Genomic DNA, 22978 nt, shown 5'->3' on the forward strand with positions numbered 1-22978 from the left:
GTGGTGAAACATCCAAGAGCACATCGACAACTCATCCAGGAGGTCACAGAAGCCTGAACAACATCTAAAGCCCTGCAGGCCTCATCTGAGTGATTCAGCAATCTGTGGGAGAGTTCAAAGGTGAAAACCACCGCTGAGCAAAAACAACACAAAGGCCCGTCTCACATTTACCATAAAACATCTTAATGATCCTCAAGACTTTTGGGAAAAAACATTCTGTGGACTGACGAGACAAAAGTGGAACTTTATGGAAGGTGTGCGTCCTGTTACATCTGGCCTAAAACTAACACAGCATTTCAGAACAACTTGCCGCGATCGATGGAACCATGAATTCTGCACGCTACCAGAAATCCTGAAGGAGAATGTGCGGCCGTCAGTTTGTGACCTGAAGCTCAAGTTCACTTGGGTTCTGCAGCAGGACGATGATCCAAAGCACACAAGCAAGTCTCTGAATGCCTCAAAAAAAACAAAAACAAAAACAACAAACAATAAATGAAATCATCATTTAAAAACTGCATTTTGTATTTTCTCAGGTTATCTTTGTCTGATATTAAAATGTGTTTGATGATCTGAAACATGTCAGTGTGACAAAAAAGCTAAAACAAAAGGAATCTGTAACAGGGGGCAAATACTTTTTCACAGCACTGTGTTTTGTACTGCAGTTTTTTTGTTTGTTTTATGATTACATATGCAAATAAGGCGAATTACATATTTGCCAAGTTGAAAACATGTTGAGTTAAGAAATCAGCAGCGTCTCCTCTGAACATCAGTGATCGTCTGAACCTGGATGAAGAGAAGCTTTTGTCTAGTGGACCTGACGATGAAGATGAAGGTGACGAAGATGAAGGTGATGATGATGATGATGATGATGATGATGACGATGACGTCTCCTCCTCTGGAACATCTGTCTCAGCAGCAGGTTTCACGTCTGGCAAATAACCACAAATCCAAAGATTACACTCACAGAAACGAGACTGATTACAGAAGAATGAAGATTTATTTCTGAGTGCTGGAGCGAGCTGGAGAACGACAGCCTGACGGATACATCGATAGTTTAAAATTAATATATCAGTTTATTATAATAAACATTTTGTTAACTTAAATGTTTTCATTGATTGTGAACAGGATATAAAGTGAGTTGGTCACTTTACAGCTGGAGTGAGCCTGTCGCTGCCCTCTGCTGGACAAACTCTGAACTGAACACAGAGTAACACGATGTAACTAAGTACTGTACTCGAGTACAATGTTGAGGCGCTGTGAATATATGTAAAATGTACTTTCGTGTACTTTGGATATTCAGTACGTCTTTAGTTACTGCCAGAAAATTACTTTAGATACTTGAGTAAAGTCTTGAAGTAGCCGACAACATGTTCTGTTACAGGCCTAAATGTTTTTTTAATCACATGTAAAAGGTTTTTATCTGCTGTACATCTTTTTAAATGTCTTTATTCACCTATTTACATGTGTTTGATTGTTGATCAATGTTCACTCTCTTTCTAAAATAAAGAATTATTTGCATGCGTGATATTTAAACATCATTTCTTTACTTTAGCTCAAGTATGACTTTAAACAGCTGGTTTATCAAGCGTCTGCTCATTTGTGGTTCTGTTCATCTGTGTTTGACTCCACAGAGATGATTCTGTTATTGATCTCAGATTACCTGCTACACCATATAAAGATATAAAATAAATTATATAAATATAATATATAATATATATACTATACAGAGACATGTATATAATAAATATAACACGTTAATATAAATATATAGATATATATAAGTATAACAAATATAAATAATATAATAGAAGCAGTACAAGTAATATATATTATAAATATATATAAACATGAAATAAATATACATACTTATATATAAAGTATACATCTAAATATACATATAAAATAAATATGCATATAAATAAATAAATCATATAAAATGACATTGTAAGAATAGAAATATAGCTATATATGTGTGTATACAATATAAACTGTACACAGATAGGCAGTATCTGTTATGGTTACTGTGTGTTGTGTTCATGAACAGTCTGTGATAAATGGGGTGGACAAAATAATAGAAACAGCTCTCTGTAGCCTGTAATGTAATAATTCAACAGCAGCAGCTCCAGATGAGTCAACACGTCTGTGAACATTAGAACCATGAGGGCAGGACTGCTGTGTTAGCTGCATTAGCTTTAGCATTAGCATGGTGTGCCTTTATAAACTGGACACACGTGTTACCTGACAGCTCTTCAAGTGTAAACTGTGAATGTTCACCTGGAGGAGTGTCTGAACTGTAACTCTGCTCTGACTCTAACACAGATCCTTCAGCTGAACACAGACACAGTCTGATGTGTTTGTCAGGTATTAAAGAATAAATCATCAACATGTACCAACAGGAAGTGATATCATACACGTGACGTCACACATTAATCAAACATGTCTTATAATAATCAAACTTCACACAGAGACACGAGAATGTTTGTTGAACTTACGTTTTGTTTGATGTTGTCCACCTGTGGGCAGCATCCCCACTTCCGTTGCGCATTGCATTGTGGGAGATCGTGTTTATCAACAACACACACTAAAAAAAATATCATTTTAATCTTCACGTTGTCTGTTGGAGCCGCTGTATTACTGTCACCTCTTTGTCTGTATGAAGACTCGACATTAAACAAGTTAGTTCAGTTTTCATCAGACATAAACACGTCGACGCCGCAGTGACGCGCTGCGCTGTACGTCAACGTGGCCGCCATATTGGATGTTGCAGGTCTGCGCTGTAAGCTTCCAGCAACACGTAACCATAGTTACAACTTGGGTTGTAACCATAGTAACGGGCACGCAGGTGCTCCGTTCATCCGGTCATTGCGGAACTGACGATGCATTCAGGTGCGCTCTCAGACAATGGGAGATGGGAGTCGTCAAACCTGGGGGGGACTCTGTCAAGCAGGCGCCACCTACTGGACATTAGGGTCGATACACTTTTCTTTGTTACTGTAATTTAGGCCACTCTCCTGTCAGAAAAATATGTCCGCCGGTCCCAACACAAGCATCATGTGATAAAATATAAGAAACATTTTCTTATTTATGACTGATCAGAATATTACATCACTGACCTCCTCATGCAGTTCCCAGGGATCGTGATTGACTCAGAATCAGAATCAGAACTCCTTTATTGGTCCTGCAAACGGGGATATATGTGAGTCACAGCAGCCTGAGGACATTTCAATTTAACAATAAAGAACATAATAGTAAAAAATAAACAATACAATAAAAAAGTAAGAAATAGATTTTTATATACATAATATGTACAAGTGCCCCGCCCCTTTCTGTGACATTACCCCCATCAAGTCATCATTCACATTTAATTTCATGATAAAAGTACAGAACAGAAATCATTAACACTTATTTACACTTATTACACTGAGGTGTCCAGATTACCTGAATTCACCCGATTACAATATTAAAGTGATGTAACTTGATTACAATCTGTTAGTATTATATAGTATTTTGTATATTTTAAAATCACCTCTCCTATTAACAATCTCTGTTGGTTCAATAAGTATTTGTTTTATTTTTATTTTGCCCTGTATTGACAAGACAGACTGGAGACAGGACACAGGATGGATCCCAAGCCCCGATGATGATGAACCCTCTGTTATCAGGACGCCTGCTTAACCAACTGAGCTAAACAGCATTGAAAGGCTGGACCTTCATCCATTGATCCTGTAAACCATGCAGAATAAGTCCCGCCCTCAGATCTTCTGACGAATCCAGGTGGTGCGCGCCAAAAAGGGGCGGTCTCACTCGTTCCCGCGCGAAGTTACTGCATTTCCCTCCAAAACTGAAAGTGCCTATAATAATGGCTGACTGATCATCACTCTGTTTGGAGCTGCTCTTCTCTGAGGACACGAACACGGTGAGTAAACTGTTCTGTACGAATCTGCTTTATGTCTCCAGTTACCTGCTCAGTACAGGTGTATTCATGTCTGTGTGGGAGGTGTACAGATCAGTTATTGCTTAAAGATTTCAGGTAATCAGTCCAGGTGATGTTCCTTCATATATCAGGGAGCTCAACATAGCAACTACTTTCATGCTTGTCTAAGCCCAGTAAGTTCCTCATATGTGCGGGTTAAAATGGAGCCAGCCTCCCTCTCATGTCGGTTTGATTTGTTTTTGCCTCAAATGTTTCTGAAATAACTCTGAACAGAAGCTGAAGACGTCTCATTTATCTGTTAAGTGTTGAGGTAAATTCGGCTCGAACATAATCCTTTAATTACATCCAATTACCGATAAATCCGCAATGGACGATATGTTTTGCTAGGTGCACCAACCTCCATTGTGATTTTGGTCGTTTTATCTCTGCCGTGTTTATTACATGAATAATGCACAGCTAATTAAATGTGGGTCACTTTGTCAAAACAAGTTGCTATTTTCAGTCAAATTGGCATGATTTTTTTTTTTTCGTTTTAAATGTGTGTATTCTTTAGAACGCCATGAAATCTGGTCAGCTAACATTTGTTGGTCAGTTTAAATGAGTGGTTATGTTGTGTTGTGTTAGCTAGCTGAGTTTAAAGTTGTTGCAGATGCACTGCACGGTTTGGAAACACGTTAGCAGCGGCTTAGCTGCCTTTATTAACGGCTAAGGACACACGAACCGAGTACAGACACTATAACGAGCTTATAAAGCTGTCTGAGTCATTTGATCGTCGTGTTTTTACAGACAGGTTTGCATGTTAGCTAACGTGTGTGTCTGTTGGAGAGTGTTAGCATGACGCCATTATCCTGCTGTGTAATGTTAGCTTGGTAATACTAGCATCATTACAGCCGAATATCTGAGTACAGCACAGTTAGCTAACAGGCTCCATGTGCTGTGCGCTAGTAATGTCTCAGTATGTTGGTATGTCAGCATCTAGAAGGTCATTTTCAGCAGCTAAAGTAGTTTAACACACAATATGCAGCCTCATTATAATCTGCACAGAATGTATTAAGTGTGTTTGTCTCAGTTCTGGTTTAATGTGTTAATAAAATCACTGCCCTGACTCCCTGTGTGTCAAAAGATAGACTTTAAAATCATATTACTCGTGTAAAAAACACTTAATGTTCTCAGGACTGAATATATTTGGTTTTCTTTTGGTTTACTTTTAAAAAACACATTTATTAAATCAGGTTATAGTAGATTTTACAGTGCAGAGTGATGTGAGACTCCTGAAGTGTTGTCATGTACATGGTTACAGACTGCTATACCATTCTTTACTATACAATTATAATGCTGTAAGAAATCCCCTTTTTGCCGGATGTGTCTGTAATCTGATTACATCTTCTTTTTTCCTGTTACAGTCAGTATATATATATATATATATATGTGTGTGTGTGTGTATATGTATATATATATACACACACACATGAATGGCATGTAGTCATCATGTTATAAAGTACTCCCTCCTCTCTCCAGGTCAACAGTGGGACTTGTCTTCAGCTTCAGGTGGAACAGCTCTGACCTGTATGGTGATCAGACCCAGAGGAGAGATACCTGGTCCAACAAGGTCAGTGCAATGTAGGTGCAAAAATTAAAGGCAGAAAGTGTGAGATTTGTCAGTTGCTGTTCATTAATACTCTAGGATCAGTTAATGATTCTAGACGATAGTCGAGTCTCATTCACAGGTCGTTGAATACTGACAGTTTGTGTTGGCAGAAGCCACGACAGAGTCATTGTTGGGACTCTAGTCTCTCTCCCTCTTTCTCTGTTTGTCTTTTAAACAAACTAATTAAAAAGGCAAACCAATTTGCAAACAAGCAATGTGCATGTAACTTCAATGGGAAATAAAAGAAAGTAAAAGTAGTATTTTAAATGGGTTTTACCAAGTGCTATATTGTAGGCAACTGGCCTTGTTTCAGTTCAACATGTCAAATGGGTTTTGTTTACTGAGAGGAAATAAACAGTCTGTCTGTTTAGAACGCCTGTATTTATTTGATCTCATTTATATATAATTATAAATGAAATAATCATATTTTATTTAACATGTATATCTCCACTGTTCAGCCACAATATTAAAACAACTGACAAGTGAAGTGAGCATTGATCATTTTGTTACAATCAAATGTTCTGCTGGGAAACTTTGACTTGTATCATTTCTGTGGATCCTCTTTGACAAACACCACCCACCCAAACACCGTTCAGACCAACTACACCCCCTCATGACAAAGAACCCAAGGTGTCAAACTGACCTCCTCATTCTCCAGATCCCAATCCAGTTGAGCATCTATGGGATGCGCCAGAACCAACTCCCATCCACGTTGGGGCCCCCGTGGATCGTTCTTGGCTCTGACTGCATCCAGTGGAAGCTCAGTTGGATTGAGATCTGGGGGATCTGGAGGCCAGGTTGACACCTTGAGTTCTTTCCCACGTTCCTCGGGTCGTTCCTGAGCAGTTTTTGCAGTGTTGCAGGCGCGTTGTCCTGCTGGGGGGGCACTGCCATCAAGGAGTGCTGCTGCCATGAGGGGGTGTACTCGGTCTGCAGCTGTGTTTGGATGACTGGTGTTTGTCAAAGAGACATCCACATGAATGCTAGGACTCATGGTTTCACAGCCGAACATGGCAATGGAACACAATGATCCATGTTTTTTATTTCACCTGTGACTCGTTCTAATGTTGTCGCCCTCAGTGTATACACATGTTAAATACTTTATGAATTAGATCAAATAAATGCATTTAGGCACTGTAACCAGACGTGTTTATATTTCCTCTCAGTAAAACAAAACCTGTTTAAAATACTTCTACTTCCTTTGAACCCTGTGAGTTTTGAGCTGGGACTTATACATTTTAAATGGACAGCTTCATTTATGTAGATTCAACATGAGCCTCAGCCTATTTGTGTAGGGACTGTGCAGTGGTGAAGTTTTTGGGTTAAAAGCGGTTCTTGTGGTCTCATTCATGGTAGAGATGCAGCAAACTGAGCTCCAGACACCAGCAGAATGACCAGAGACATGTTCATTTCTGTCAGCCTGTGTAAGGTTTTGCTTGAGCAGTTGTTAGTTTGTCTGCGTCCTTTGAGTGTATAAACTATGTTTAGCAGAGCCTGGTGTTAACATTGGCGTTCTTATTCGTGGTAGAAGTGCAGTGAATTGAGAGCTACAACACCATCAGAACTGAGCAGAGAAGTGTTGTTTTGGAGGCCTCGTGGTAAAGAGCTTTCTAGAGACAAAAGTTCAGAGACAGTAATCCAGTTGTTAGTGGTCTGCCAGGCAAACCTGGTGTTGTCATTGTTAGTTACAGGTTAATATGACCGGACTTCAGCTATCTTCAATGGCAAATGCCCGAGTGCTGTCCATCGGAGCTGTAAGCTGTGTTTTCTATGAATGGCAGTAGTCAGGCCTTTGATCAGCTGCTGGTATTGGTAGTAGTGTATCCTACGAGCCCTTGTGCCATCCCGCCAACTTACAGGCCCCTGTTGTTACACACCTATGGTATGGTAGAATCGTGCACAATGTGTACGTGTTTAGTTGGGCCTCGGCCTGGCTAGGGACATGCTCAGGGCCACGGTAAAAGCTAGCCTGACGCCACTGAAGCGGCTCCGGTCTCTGCCCTCATCTGTCCATGCCGATCTCACTCGCGAGTTCAGTGTGTATGGGCGCGATGCCTTTGCTTGAAGATAATGTTGAACCTCTGTGATAAAACAAAATGAAAACAATTGCAGGAATTCATTTTCCTTACAACTGTGTACAACAGCATCCTGCTTGATAACACCATGCAGAGATCATTACAAAGCTGTTACAGGGCCCTCGGCCTCACTGCCCAGCAGACCACTAATAAGGATCCGATTGTGCTGTTGTGATGTTTTTTGTTTGGAAGCAGTTGTTGTGGTCATGTTCATGGTAGAAGTTCAACAAACTGATAGCTACAGACAGCTTGAGCGGTTGTTATTTTGCCTGCGTCCTTCTGAGTGTATTGAAAGTTTGTTTTCAGTTCAGGTACATCTCCACTCGAGCGTGCAAATGTGCTTTCAGAGAGTGCTTGATAAGCTTTATGAAGCCTTTGAGATTGTTGTCTTGTGAACTGATAGCATCAAACAGCTTGAGCAGTTGTTAGTTTGTCTGTGTCCGTCTGAGTATATTGAAGGTTTGTTTTCAGTTCAGGTACATCTACACACAAGCACACAAATGTGTGTTCAGAGTGTGCTTGATAAGCTTTATGAAGCCTTGGAGGTGGTTGTTTTGCTGGAGAAACATCGTGGTAAAAAGCTTTTCAGGCTAACCGTGTTAGCTAAACAATGTTGCGTGCAGTAAGCTATGACAACCAGCTCACAACCGTAGAGTTCTAGGCACAAAAGTTCCGAAACAGCAATCCAGTTGTTAGTGTTCTGCCAGGCAAACTTGGTTATCAGGCTTATGTGAACCGACCAACCAGAGCAGACTTGGGCCCCACCTGAAAACCCACAGGATTCAAGAAGTGTTTTTACAGCTACTGGATAAACACAAAAAATATATATAAAGATATATCTTGAAATAAAATGTATATGAAAGTGCAAGGCTTCTCACTGTTAACAACTCGACTCTCTATGAGTCCTGTTGATAGCCCACAAAGTGCGTTATTTGACGACCTGAGAATGAGACTCAAAGATCAGCTGTCTTTCAACAGAATTGCTTTATGAGTATACTGACATCATGCAATTAATCGATTGATTAATAACTGTCCTCCGTAATGCAGCACACTGGCTTGTCTCACATTTCCTCTTTAAGGTCTCAACTTTCTGCTTTTAATGCTGGATAACTTAATCTATAATAATAGGCTACATGATGTTTGATCAGCGAATATTTAATATTGATTACATGAATCTGCAAAGTAACTAAAGCTGTTAGACAAAGTGCAGTGAAAGAATGAATAATGTAGTTAAAAACTAAATTTATGCAAAATATGAAAAGTATTTAACATGTATATCTCCACTGTTCAGCCACAACATTAAAACAACTGACAAGTGAAGTGAGCATTGATCATCTTGTTACAATCAAATGTTCTGCTGGGAAACTTTGAGTTCTGTCATTTCTGTGGATCCTCTTTGACAAACACCACCCACCCAAACACCGTTCAGACCAACTACACCCCCTCATGGCAAAGAACCCAAGGTGTCAAACTGGCCTCCTCACTCTCCAGATCCCAATCCAGTTGAGCATCTATGGGATGAGTCAGAACCAACTCCCATCCATGTTGGGGCCCCCGTGGATCGTTCTTGGCTCAGACTGCATCCAGTGGAAGCTCAGCTGGATTGAGATCTGGGGGATCTGGAGGCCAGGTTGACACCTTGAGCTCTTTCCCACGTTCCTCAGGTCGTTCCTGAGCAGTTTTTTCAGCGTTGCAGGCGCGTTGTCCTGCTGGGGGGGCACTGCCATCAAGGAGTGCTGCTGCCATGAGGGGGTGTACTCGGTCTGCAGCTGTGTTTGGGTGACTGGTGTTTGTCAAAGAGACATCCACATGAATGCTAGGACTCATGGCTTCACAGCCGAACATGGCATTGGAACACAATGATCCATGTTATTTATTTCACCTGTCACTGGTTCTAATGTTGTCGCTCTCAGTGTATACACATGTTCAATGCTTTTTACAAATACACTCAAAACCTCCAAAAATAAACACAAAACTTCCACAAATACACTCAAAATCTCTCAAAAAACGATTAAAAATCTTCATAATGACACACAAAATAACCATAAATACATACAAAAACTGCACAAAACTTCACAAATTCACTAAATGCTTCCACAAATACACAAAAACCTCCACAAATACACAAAAACCTCCACAAAATCTCAACAAAGACACAAAACCTTTAAGAATATACTCAAACCTCCACAAATACACAAAGAAACTCCACAAATACACAAAAACCTCCACAAATTCACAAAAAACTTCCACAAACACACCAAACCTGCACAAAGAGGCGTGAAACTACCACTGCTCTTCTTTCTCATCTTGCAGGTGACGGACGGTTGAAAGGACGAATCACCAAGACGAACAAGACGATCCAAACAATGGAGACGAGCCGCCACAGGAGCCTGAAGGGAAAGTGTGAGTATCTTTCACCTGGACTTTACGAGGGGGATCAAACATGGCTGATATATCTGCAGAGTGCTGATGGTCACTGTTGGTTTCTCCAGAACCAGAGCAGCCAGGAGCTGAAAGTGTGGGCAGAGGAACAGGCTGCTGAGGACGAGCTGGACGACGGCTTCCTGAACTGAATCCTGATTTCCTCTAATCAAGTTTAGTGGACTGACATGTTGTCTGGTTGGTGCTCAGCCCAGGACAGGAAGGCTCTGCAGCGGGTGATCCATCCATCCACAGAGCATCAGTGACAGAGGAGAGGTGAGGTGTCTGCTCAGAGCTCAAAGAATACTGAACAGACTAACAGAACCAGAAGGAACCGCTGACGTAGCTTCTGTCCTCAGACTGTGAGACTCCTGAACATCCTCAACAACATAGACTGCTTTGGTTTCTGTCCGTCTGTGATGAAGCAATAAATGAGTCAAACTGATTTTACAAGCCCGGTGTTGTCAAATTCATTCAGAATCTCCTGTCGCTCACAGTGTAACATCTGGCAATAAGAGTTTTGGTGTTTTTAATACGAGCAGGAGGTTTTTTTCTTTAATTAAGCAAAATCAAACATTCTTTCATTCATCAAGGCAGAAACTCCTGTCAAATAATAATCTTCCCATCTTTAAGTATTTTGTAGTTATGAGTACAACTGAGGGTCAGTCTAATGTCCATGGCTGTCGGCCATTTTGTCCCTTTCTCGCTCACAGACAGACCACAAGTGTCACAGAAAATACTAATAAATCATTTAACTAATCGTACAATAAATATCGGCATTAATAAATTATTAGTCTAAAATAAACAAAATTACAAAGTTTTCACTATCATTATTTAAAGTGAAACTCTCGCCAAAAAGCAACCGAGGCTTTATTTGGGATTGAATATGAGTCAAACCTTCGTGTAAAAGCATAATTGCGACGAAAAAGGCACTTTTAAGATTTACCGTAGATTCGGTTTTGGGTACGTTAATTTTGAACGTGAGAGCTAGGGGCATGACACGCTAGCATCAACATCGCTATTTTTAGAACACTAAGAAGTCTCGACACAACATGAAACTTTGCTCGTAGCATCACCAGGGTCTCTACTCATGAACACGAGCATTGAGAACATTGTTTGTGTACACAGAGTTACTAAAAAGAAGGTTTTTGAACTACTCACGTTAGCTGCAGACAAAAAGTGTCGATCCCTGAGTGCGACCTGACAGGCAGGAGAGTAATGGTGAACCGCTCCTCAAGCGTGCCTGTCAGGTCGCACTCGGGGATCGACACTTTTTGTGTGCCATGACGGCGACGCGCAGGAGCTGCAGCAGCTAACGTGAGTTGTTCAAAAACCTTCTTTTTTTAGTAAACTCTGTGTACACAAACAATGTTCTCAATGCTCGTGTTCATGTGTAGAGACCCTGGTGATACTACCAGCAAAGTTTCATGTTGTGTCGAGACTTCTTAGTGTTCTAAAAATTTTGATGCTAGCATGTCTTGCCCCTAGCTCTCCCGTTCAAAATTAACGTACCCAAAACCGAATCTACGCTAAATCTTAAAAATGCCTCTTTTGTCGCAATTATGCTTTTACACGAAGGTTTGACTCATATTCAATCCCAAATAAAGCCTCGGTTGCTTTTTGGCGAGAGTTTCACTTTAAGTAAACAAGTAGACTTGAGAATTGTGTGTTCTGAATAAAAAAAACATTTAGCTGATTTTAATGGTGTTGATATATTCAGAGATTTATGTTTATGTAAGAACTGATGTCATTATTAGTATTTTACTAAAGCTCATGAAATACAGAATACAACTATAAAAGTTAAAGCTGGAGACTAAATTAACTACTTTTTGGAAAATGGCAACATATTATTATTATTTCATGTTGAGGTCATTTCCAGAAACATTTGAGGTCATCGCCGTGGTAACTGGAAGGTCATTTAAAAGAAATCTTAAATATGTTACTTACCGTGAAACATGCGGACCTGAAAAGTGTCGACAGAGGTTGAGGAAAAAAAAGAATATAAAATAAAAGATTGTCACAGTGAAAATCTTCTTAAATCCAAACGGATCAGCACCGATCCTCCTCTCACTCAGATTCTTCTGTTTGCCTCTTTGTTCACTTGATTTAATGAGTTTTTCTCGGTTTGGACGTAAAGATTTTATTATTATTTTGGTCGACACCAACCGACGACCTGAGGTTGTGAGTTCAGGTGTGACGAGCGGCGCTGATCCAGCTCCAACGGGCCCGGCGACTGTAAAGACTGAGAGGGAAACAACACTAGTGCAATATTATATTTATTTCTTACAGTGAATTTTGGTTGCCATACAAGAAGTCTTGAGGATTTGAGGGGGCGGGGGGAAGGAAGAGTGCAGTTACAGGAAAATTCTCTCTCTTTTCATTTCAGTAATTAGTTGACTCTATGATGATTCAGTAGCACAAAATTACAGCAACATAGAAAACATGAACACAAGTCTCAGCACAAATTACCGAAAAAACATCTTAGCCTCTATGAAGACTTAATCAAAGAATAAAATCTATTCATGAGAAAAAATAAATTAATTAATCAAGAAAGAAAGAAAGAAAAAAAAAAGAAACAGTTACCCAAATGTTGGACGATGATAAAGGTGGGAGCAGTGTTTTTGACGGGGAGTGGAAGTGGGTCAGTGAGCCGTGCCTGTCCTAAACACGGCCTGGTGATGCTCGTTAAAGATTCCTACTACATCTACTCAGCTCTACGTTTCCACAGAGAAAACTGCTCAGTGACCTGCTGATCCACAAAGAGGACGCAGCAGCCACCGCTAATCTTTGTGGTGGATTCATGTATGTATACATATATATAGGTTTCATATAGTTTCCTACCAAGATGGCCTGCGGATATATACTTTTTTTTTTTTTTTTTAATTTACAGTTTTTGCTCTTTTTTATACACACACTCTGGACTCGGGGATTTCAGGAGATGAGAGTCAGGCAGATGGTGGTCGTCAGAAGATACCTGGGTTTGTGGTCACTTGGTTGGCCAAAAGAAATCTTAATTCTACTGCAGAAGAGAGTTTATCTACTTTAGGCAACACGCAGCCCAGTCGCCAGGATGAAACGTTGGCGGGGAACGTTTCTGCAAACCGCTGACACGTTTCATGTGTACGCAACCAAAATGTGTCGTGTCGTGTGAAGGCCGTCCAGCCAGGGAACGCAGTTTGAGACGGCTTTTCAACATTTGTAATCATGACACCGCATTTATGGCCACGAATGATAAATTATTGTTAGATGAGAACGGACGTGACCAGCTGTGTTTGTGGCAGGTTTTTAACAACACATTGGGGAAATTTCTAAGTATTAGTATGAGTGCATTTAATGAGACCTGTGGACGTGTCCGCTTGTGTTTTCGTCGATATAAAAGTCGGGACATCACCGAGACATTGGTGGTGATAAAACTTGTCATTATTAATAAAAGTTTTAAATTAGTCAGGACAAACCCTAAGCATGTCTGTAGCGACAAATCTATGTAGGAACATTTCCAGCCGTGTTTCGTGCAGACAAAACTGGGTGTTTTTTTAGCGAAACATCAGGAAATCTCCAGCTGCTTTTGTGAGGACCAAAAATGTAGTTTCATGGAAGTTGGGACATCAGGAGTCTTTCTGTGGTGTTTTAACAAGACCAAAGCACAACTCCTGGATCGTACGTGGCTACAAACAACTGATGGTTTTGATGGGAAGTTTTTAGCGGTGACAGAACTTATAGATATATGTTCTGAGAAGTCAGGACGTGTGCTGTCAGACAGGTGATGTACAGCGTCTCAACGTATCCGTGGTTTGCAGAAACGTACGTCACCAACATTTATTCTGGCGATCGGGTCGGCAACACTTTATTAAAAACACTGACAAGTGATTGCGTCATGATATGTAACTTAAAATGGTAAAATAAAACACAACCAAGGAGATTCATTCAGAATAAATATTGCTTCTTACATAACCCATAAGTCTAATAATATCCACGTTTTTATCTATATAGTATTTCTGTTTTTTGGCAATCCACGCGTCAGTGTTGAACCTCTATAAAATTTCATAGAACTCTATACAAATCTTTAAAAATACTGTGCTTTTCTGCCCCCTCCGACACGTCGCTGTTTGTTTTTAAAATAAGTTACATGTTCAAACAGGAACAGCGTTATAGCAGCATCGTCCCGTGCCGGCCTCCGTACGGCGTAATGTTCACAGAACACAGAGCTTGTGTATGTTTCACTTGTCTCCTCGAAAGCTGCACCTGCAGGAAGCTGCGGAGTGTGATATGAAACCAAACGAGGGTGAAGTTGCTCTAAAACGATATATATATATATTTCCAGACGTTGGGTTACTGTGGAGCACATATCCAACCACACGTGAGGTGTGCTCTGAAGGAATCTACTTTAGGATAAAAACACGAGCTCTTCTTCTCTACAGAGCGACGGTGGTGCAGGTGGTGGAGGAGGGGAGCTATTTAAGGCATCCTCTGCAGGATGATGGTGTGAATGAGACCACTGCTGGTCCTCAGGTCAGCTCTGGCAACTATAAATCAACCTTCATAGAATTTCTTCTTTTTTTTTTACTCTAAACCTTTTAATAGAGCTATACATAGAATCAAATAGACATTTTTATCCTGTTAAACACTCTTATATACACACATTTCAACACATACTGTACTTCTACTTCTGACCAGCCTGTATCATTGCTAGCAAACACATACAAATGTCCAGCTTTATAAATGCTGATTAATTTTAAATTGGACCCTTAGAACAAAGTTTAAATCACGTCTCTTCAGCCGGAGCTGCAGTGAGACCGGATAAGAATACGGGAGAAGCTCTTTGTCCAGGCGAGTTCATCTGCACCGGATCAGAATCGTTTTCTTTCCCTTTCCTAATCTCACACAGGGCTCACGCTGACGGACATCTGCCGGCTCTGTCAGGTTATTCTCTGCTTGGTTTTTTTGCACAGTGGTTAGAGGGCAGCACGAGGCACGAGGACTTACGTGAACACGTAATTCTACATAAAACCTTGAAGCCTCGGATTCTCCATCTGCTCCAGAGAGCAAACGCTTCGCCGAGAATTCACCTCATCTGGCTGAAGTCGCTTTACAAAGTATTAACCTGCTGATATGTACAATTATAGGACAAGATCTGTTTTTATCTTCGAACTCTAACGACCGGACTCTGCCGTGGCGGCCAGCGTCGGTCTGCAACAGCTTCGTTAACGCAGCGTCGCGTCTCCAGCTTCTTTCTTAAAGAAAACGACTGAAGGCTGTTTTGGTCTGAAACAGTAGTTGGTTTCATTTTGACTCCAGATCACAGATTTGTGCAGTTTCAGATTGCCGTTTGGTTGGACTTGAGCTGGAGTTAGCTTGATGCTAGCAAATCTCACTGAGTCTTAGTCTCCTTGCTCTTTTTCTATTAACAAAGAACAATGTACAAAATGTTCAGGTAGTCGTTGGATAAATAGAAAAAGTTCTTAATTTCTCTGGCAAAACTTGAGTTTTGGATCTTAAATATCAGGTTACTTATAACATTTACTGTTTAAAATTGTTGACAGCTAAAAAAGGGATCCAAAGGGATTCAACACTGGATTAAAATTCAGTAAAATACCATCAGGTGACAGCTTTAAATGGGTCGACATTTTAGGAAATACACATATTAATTTTCTCGTTCAGAGTTTGTTGAGAAGATCGATACCACTGTCATGTGAATGTGGAGCTGAAGCCTGGAGATGATTAGCTTAGCTTAGCTTAGCATTAAGACTGGAAACAGGGAAAAGTGTGGATGTATTAAAGACAAACTGGACACAGCATCAGCGTCGAGGCCCCGTTCAGTCAGATTACAGCTGCTCTGTGATGCATGAAGCCAAGAAAGTTCAACTTCCAGATATAAAATGACCGACATCATTGTTGTGCGGGCACAGAGACTTCCTCTGACACTTTCAGCCCATCGCTAAATAAATTGATGTAATCGTGTCGCTCCTCTAGACTTTCTAAAGGTTACCGGAATGGATCAAAATGGATCTTTTTGAAGGTTGTGATGCTTTATCCAAATTAGAAATATTCAAATGGTTCATGCAACTATAGTTTTTTCTATAAAAATATATCTGCCATTGTTTTTTTCCCCTCATTTTTTACTGACGCCTTGAAATAACCTGATACCTGGTGGGATGACATCGTCACAGGCGCTGGTGCCTCGACATGCCACAGTACATACAAACAGCAGATCTTTGATTGATCGTCGATTACTTCCTGGTGACTATAGAATAGCATGTCCATCCCTACGAGTCACAGCAGTTAACTGTGGACTGAATGATGTTTTATACCAGGTATAATGTTGAACTGGGTAACATCTCAGTTTAGCAGGTAAACAAGCTAAAATTAGCAAATTAGCAGTAAAAAAAAAGTACAGCTGAGTTAGATGGGAGGGTATAAATATGTTTTTATACCTGACAATTTAAATTTTTGACCTGATGATAGCACCCAGTGAGAGTTAATGTTATTAAAATTCATCCTTAAGAAATGTAAATGGGACGTATCAGCCTCATGGTGGCGCTAGACTACAGGAGGTGTCAGAGAGTATTTGGACTTTATCCAGTCGGGATTCTGAGGAGTAATTATTGATATATTTCTGTCTGGACTGAAGCAGCGGACTGACTGACAGACACCTCCAGAGCTCACTGATCATCAGGTGAGATATGACATGTTGAACTTTGAGCTTTTGCAAGCTGTTTTCCTGCCTCCAGTCTTGATGCTAAGCTAATCGTCTCCAGCTTCATATTCCTGCACAGACATCAGAGTGCTATCAGTGTTGTAACGCGCAGAAATACGTTTATTCCCCCAAAATGTGAAACTATTCCTTTAAACCTTGTAACGCTCTCTCTATTAAACCTCTTCTTCTACCACGTGCACACAGGGTGTTGGGTGTTGGATACGTTAGCGTTGCTTTGGGGCCACATGAACGCTGAGTGTTGACCTGCTGATGGTGAGGGGAAGGAGATGTGACGTCGTGAGGAAAAGGAAAGTACAAAAGCGAAGAACAGCTCTAGTTTACCTACTGTGGCCTAAAGAGCGGGTCTGAGGAAAGAGCTAAACTGGCCTTAGTGATAATTCGGGTCAACCATCAACACGCACACACACATTCACACACACACACACACACACACACAACACTTGAAGGAAAAGCCAAGAGGACGCCCTTATCAGACAGACAAGCTGGAACCACTTCAAGGTGAGAATATTCCTGGTCCAACGTTTGTCTGTCCGTCTTGTACCTCGTGTCCTCGCCTCCGTTGTCTTCGTATGATGAGGTGGACACCGGGTGGGTGTAGACTGACGAGGGGCCGCGGGGCCCCTGCTACAGCGGAGCGCCTCCTCTGGTGACCACCTCTCTCCACACTTTGCTCTCTCTCAGGAGAAGAAGGCCATCGCAGTATCGGTGTGTGTATACATGCTTAGGATGTGTGAAGACAGTGTGTGCTCTTGTTTGTCAGTGTGTGGCACTCTGCATAAAGTGTGTGTGTGTGTGTGTGTGTGTGTGTGTGTGTGCACGGACATGAGATATGGTTCAGTATTCGTTTAAACATGTCAGCTAATGTTCTTATTTTTGACACAAACAGGTGAAAAGCAAAAAAAAATGGAGTCTATCTCAAATTTTTCTCTACAACCTTAGATGCACCCAGAAATATAACTCCGGTAGGACTCTAGTGAAGAAATATTATTCTCTGAACAAACTCTAGCAAAGATAGAAAAGGAGCAACGACCAGCTCAGCTGGTTCTTCATGCACCCACACCGGGTGTATGGAAAAAGTCTTCAGTATTCCAAAGCAGTTGGGTGAGCAGGAGTCTTTATGTGAAATAAACTTCCAGACAAGTATTTTTCCAGTGTTTGAGTACACGCTATTCCAGAGTTTTTGTTTCCTGGTCAGTCCTTCGTACTGGCCTCCTCTTCTCTCTCTCCTTCATGTGACTTAGCAGCTATTCTCTTCTCTCTCCCCCTGCAGTTCCGCCGACATCCCATGATCGCCTGATGCTCAGAGCGGTGGGAAGGAGGAAGAGGGCGGACAAGACCGGAGCACTGAGATGAGGGCGACAGAGGATGAGAGAGGACAAAAACAGCAAGAGGCAGCATCAGCTTGGACAAAACTTCTACCCAGTTCCACGACTTGAGATTATGTCTGATGAAGAGATTGGTAAAAGTGATCGGTAACACCTCCCTCTCCTCGGCCGGACTCCACGCGTCTCCTCCCCGTCTCCTCGGGGCTTATCTGTCCTGCAGCAGCTTGAGGGCCCTCTCGATGTTCATGCGGTGGCCCACCCTCGTCACGCCCAGGTCTATCAGGTCCTCTTTTTGCAGCGAGGGCAGGTGGGCGCCCTCGATCTCATTGTCCAGGAAAGCGTCCCTGTGCTCCCCCAGGTTGAGGCTTTCCAGCCAGTCCGCCACGTCGTGCTTGCTCCACAGCTCCATGGGTTTGGAGGCGAAGGGCTTGCCCGAGGCCGCCACCGCCTGCATCAGCGTGAGCGGCGATGGAGAGCGCGAACTCCCGCTGCCGCCGCAGGAGGAGCTCAGGCTGTACCCGCCGCCGCTGCCCATGGGCGGGGTGGGCAGACCGAAGACGTCGGTAAGGGTGGGCGACACGGAGGGCGGCAGTGAGGAGCAGGGGGTGAGGGAGGAGGCGGAGTCAGGCGGGCTGCAGGGATGCGTCTGGGATGGAAGGCTGCTGGGAGGGGTGGAGGTGAGGGCAGCAGCGCCGGCAGCGTTGTTACGCATTCCTGAGTCTTCAGTGGGAGGCCTGCGGGGGACAGAGGAGGCGACAGGTCAGTCACAGCAAACACACACACAGTGATCAGCGGTCGATATATTTATCAAAATAAAGTTCAACCAAAGATCATAAAGAAGTGGAGGAGCTGAGGATGGAGGCGGAGCTACAGGTCACGAGGCTGACAAGCCATTAACCCAAAGTTACAGACTGTGTTTCAACATTTGTAAGTGTGACACCACCGGATCTTTCTAACTCGACCGTGAAAGCATTTTTCTGTTTTTTTTGTGGCAACAAATCAGCGCGTTTTTGACAAGACTTTGGGACATGTTGGGCTGTTTGTCTGGTCAGTTGTTCACAGGAAGTCAGGACATTTCCAGCAGTGTTTGTGTCAAAATAAGATGTTTCCGAACCCGAACCAAGTGGTTAGTGGGCCTCAAACTTAACGGACCAATTACGGTGCAGATAAAATTGAAAATTGAATCTAATAAACATGTAGGTGCAACATATCAGAGGTTTTGCAAAAAAAAAAAAAAAAAATTGCCAACATTTATTCTGGCAGCTGTCTTTATTCACTGAATTTATATCTGGAATATAAATGTTGGTTTTAATTCATCACTTCTCGAGAGTCAACAACTGAATCTGCATCACTTTGGTCTCTCGGGCACGAGGTCGGGGAGGAGCTGTAGGAAATATTAAAATGTCAATATTGAAATCTAATGAGAGATTAAGAAAAGCAAACAGACGATGTTAAAACATGTGATCTCTTTAACTCTTCGCCCCGATCTGAAACCAACACACACCTGAGAGGCAGGAAGTGATTCTAAAAACAGACAACAGTGAAGTTAAGTTCATGTGTAACAAAGAGCAAAATGAAAGACTGGAGTTAAGATTTAAAAGTCTCTTATCGTTCATTAGCCTCGTCGCTGAAGGATCTGTTGATGTAATGCTGCTCAGTGAACAGCAGGAGGCAGCGCAGCCAAACATTTCAGCTGAATCTGCAGCAGCTGATGAAACATGTTGATGTTAAATCAGGTCAGAGCCGTTTGGTTCTAATCTCCATCCAGACGGTTTCGTTACAGTAACCTCACTGTTAGTGTTCATATTTACTATTCTGTCAGCTGTCACCCTGAACTCCTCACTTCTATTCCTCTAAACTCATTCCTTTCTTTTTTTTTACTTTAATATTTATCAATGAAATTATAAAAAAAACAGGAATAACTCTACAACTTAAACTTTATACAGGAACCTGTTTTAGGACAAAGATTAAAGGTGATGATCAGTTAAACACATTAAATGCTTATTTTCTTTTTTTGATTTGTTGACATTTATAGAACAGCTGATTTATAAAAACTAATGAAGTGTGTTGATACACAAATACAACCAAAAATGTAAATGCAGTCATCATGTCCTTCCTCCACGCTGATGGAAAGTCAGGTGAAGTTTTGTAGTTCAACTTTTTTACAATTTTTTTTCCCATCAATTCTCAAGTCAAGGCTTCCGTACATTAACAGCTGAAGCAGCTGGAAACTTGTTTGAAAAAAGTTAATCTAGAAGCTGTTTACATCCTCTTATTAAAGTCAAAATCGTCTCTGTAGCTGCTCGCCGGCATGTTGACGGTGTTAATAACGTCTGTTCGAATCTATTTGGGATCTTGAGGTTTCTAGAAACCTGGATCACAACAGACGAGCTTCATGGATCCATCTGATGATTTTCATGTTTTAAATCAAGTCTCCAGCTGCAGAAATGTTGTGAACTGTTCTGTGGACTACGACACTTCACCTGACTTTACATCATCAGGAGGAGGATTTTTAAAACATTTTTTTTAGGTGAACTGTTCCTTTAAGACAAGAAGAAGTTCTGCATTAAAAAACAAAGTCCACCACTGCAAGCAAAAACACAGGAGACACATCAGAGAGTTACAGAGAGTCACACTCATGTTACCTGCTGCTCTCAAGATGGAGGGATGTGATGATGCAGTGTCACACAAAGATACACACACACACACACACACCACACACACACACACACACACACACCAATCCATGCAGAATGATCACAGCTTCCTTCGACTTCCCCCGAGGATTTTGTTTTAATAAATGTAATTGTCAACTCAAAAATGGAGCTGATACAGACGAGGGCAGAACAGCACTCGTGAGGTCACACGCAGCCTCGATCTGGCTCTTTCCTCCTTGTAACATATGGAACAGCCCGAGGGGAAGTGAAGGGGACTGAAGCGGGTCGGCTCTGCCAACATGGAAGTGGGCCATTGTTAAAGTGCTGCCTTCAACAAGCCCGAAAAAACTTACAGTGTTCACTGTTCAACACCAGCTTCTCCACAGGAAGTCGTGTTGATGGATGAGATGGAGACGCGTGATGGACGACATGACACACAAACAATGAGATGAAAGAAAACAAAGAGACGTTCATCAGCCGGCCTTCTGTCTTCACTTCTGGTCTCGTGCTCCTTCGTCACATTTTAATTTTCATCTTCATCAAACCTGACAGCAAACGCTCGACTCGGATTCCAAACAACAGCACAGCCGCTTAAAAATACTTAACCTGAGATCTGTCAAGCACTCGTCTAATTAGTATTCTGGTATTTCATCCTCTATTAAACACATTTTGTTACAGGACTCAAATTGATGTGAAAAGTGTGTAATTGCCTATTAGACTAATTAGCACAGTGCCTCGTTTAGCTTCTCTGACCTTATTACCGTTTCTTGCAGCCACCAGGAGTCACGTATGACAAAAAGAGGACGAGCCACGCAGTGAGTTTCTCTCAGCCGTCCGGATGATTTGTACTTAAATATTTAACATCGATTGCAAACACAATCTTTAATCGCTCAGACGTCACTTTAAAAAGCAGCGACACACAGAAAGTCGTGGCAGGAATAACAACAGCCGTCATTCACTCAGTGACCAGTTGCTCCTTTAATGTGCACAAAGTTTTTATCATTTCTGTTCATCACAAACAGAAAGACGGCACGCTAACATGCTGAGGTCAGGCACTTCCTTTCTCTAACCAGGGTCACCGCTTGAGTGTAGTTTGTTTGCATGCTAATATTCACTAATTAGCATCAAACACAGCTGATGAAGTGTTGTTAGTTTTGCAGCATTCGCTCATTAAACAAATTATTGGAAATGTCATCATCCTGCTGGAGACAAAAGAGTCTGAACCTAATTGTGTATCATTATATGTGTTCGATGTGGAGGTACTTAAATGGAAACCTGTTGGGCTGCTGCTAACGACTCATTTCTTGTTCAATTGATTAATTGTTTAGTCCAGAAATTGTCAAATTTCCCAGAATGAAGCCTCCAAAACCCCAAAATTCATTTATTTACTCTAACTTTTCCATTTGATTAATCAACTAATCGCTGCAGCTTTAGAAAATTATTAACTTTGATCTTTTGTCGGCTGCACATGAAAAATCAGGGCGTCACTAAAGTCAGCAGACGTCTTCTTCTGGATCAAAGTCGCTCCAACGTTTCATGGCGACACGTTGAGAAGTTTCGGAGGTATTCCACGTGACGCAGCCTCGCCTCAGTGTTCCCTCGAGTCGCTCACAGATGAAACATTAAAATGTTGCTTGTAAGAATTTCTAACTGCAGGCTGAGGAGGTTTAATCAAAATTGTATAAGACGCGTTGATGCGGCCCACACACCGCGGGGAGTGATGGCACCCGGGCCACTCACTTCTGTTTGCCAGATCTGAGCAGACTTGGTCTCAGGTGTCGGCCAAGAGTGAACCGAATAAACCAGAACTGGCCGGATCCAGACCACTGAAATAGAAATGAAGTGCGGCCCAGATCTGGGCCAGTTCTGGTTTATCTGGCCCGCTCTCGGCCTGCTTGTGGCTCGGTTCTGGCAAACAGGAGCAAACTGGAGCGCCATCACTCCGTGCTGCATGTGGGCCGGATGAACAAGTCTGGTGTGGGCCAGATCTGGGCAGCAATCTGGGTTGAGCACTGGACAAAAAGGATAACTCATGTTTCATTGTTTCGGCAAGATTTCGTGTAAAATTCATTATTTAAATAAATTCCTGTGTGTTAATTTTAGACCTGATGTGGTCATTTGTTGGAAGATTCACTGCTGTTTGTTTTATATAACAGAATATGTTTTGGATCTGGACTGTTGGACTCACAGGACACCAGAGACG

At 41.8% G+C, this 22978-nt stretch overlaps 1 protein-coding gene and 2 long non-coding RNA genes across 10 annotated transcripts in view; 1 reads left to right on the plus strand and 2 right to left on the minus strand.

Annotated features, from left to right (window-relative positions):
* Positions 1 to 224: 224 nt before the first annotated feature.
* Positions 225 to 2794, minus strand: LOC115580606 (uncharacterized). Its single transcript, XR_003983881.1, has 3 exons — positions 2493 to 2794; positions 709 to 928; positions 225 to 456 (listed from the first exon to the last, which is right to left on the minus strand). It is a non-coding gene; the product is annotated as an uncharacterized LOC115580606 (long non-coding RNA).
* A 2655-nt stretch (positions 2795 to 5449) lies between these two features.
* On the plus strand, positions 5450 to 10525 carry LOC115580576 (uncharacterized). The gene is made up of 3 exons (XR_003983875.1): positions 5450 to 5543; positions 9971 to 10060; positions 10150 to 10525. It is a non-coding gene; the product is annotated as an uncharacterized LOC115580576 (long non-coding RNA).
* A 1812-nt stretch (positions 10526 to 12337) lies between these two features.
* The window catches only part of shank2b (SH3 and multiple ankyrin repeat domains 2b), a 215086-nt gene continuing 204445 nt past the window's right edge, over positions 12338 to 22978 (minus strand). For all 8 annotated transcript variants that reach the window (XM_030414028.1, XM_030414027.1, XM_030414026.1 and 5 more), the window contains one exon: positions 12338 to 18852. In XM_030414028.1, coding sequence (XP_030269888.1) covers positions 18324 to 18852 — 529 coding nt within the window. In that variant the 3' untranslated portion in view covers positions 12338 to 18323. The remainder of the gene's footprint in view (positions 18853 to 22978) is intronic.

This window comes from Sparus aurata, chromosome 4 (assembly GCF_900880675.1).
Source record: "Sparus aurata chromosome 4, fSpaAur1.1, whole genome shotgun sequence".
Lineage (NCBI taxonomy): Eukaryota > Metazoa > Chordata > Actinopteri > Spariformes > Sparidae > Sparus > Sparus aurata.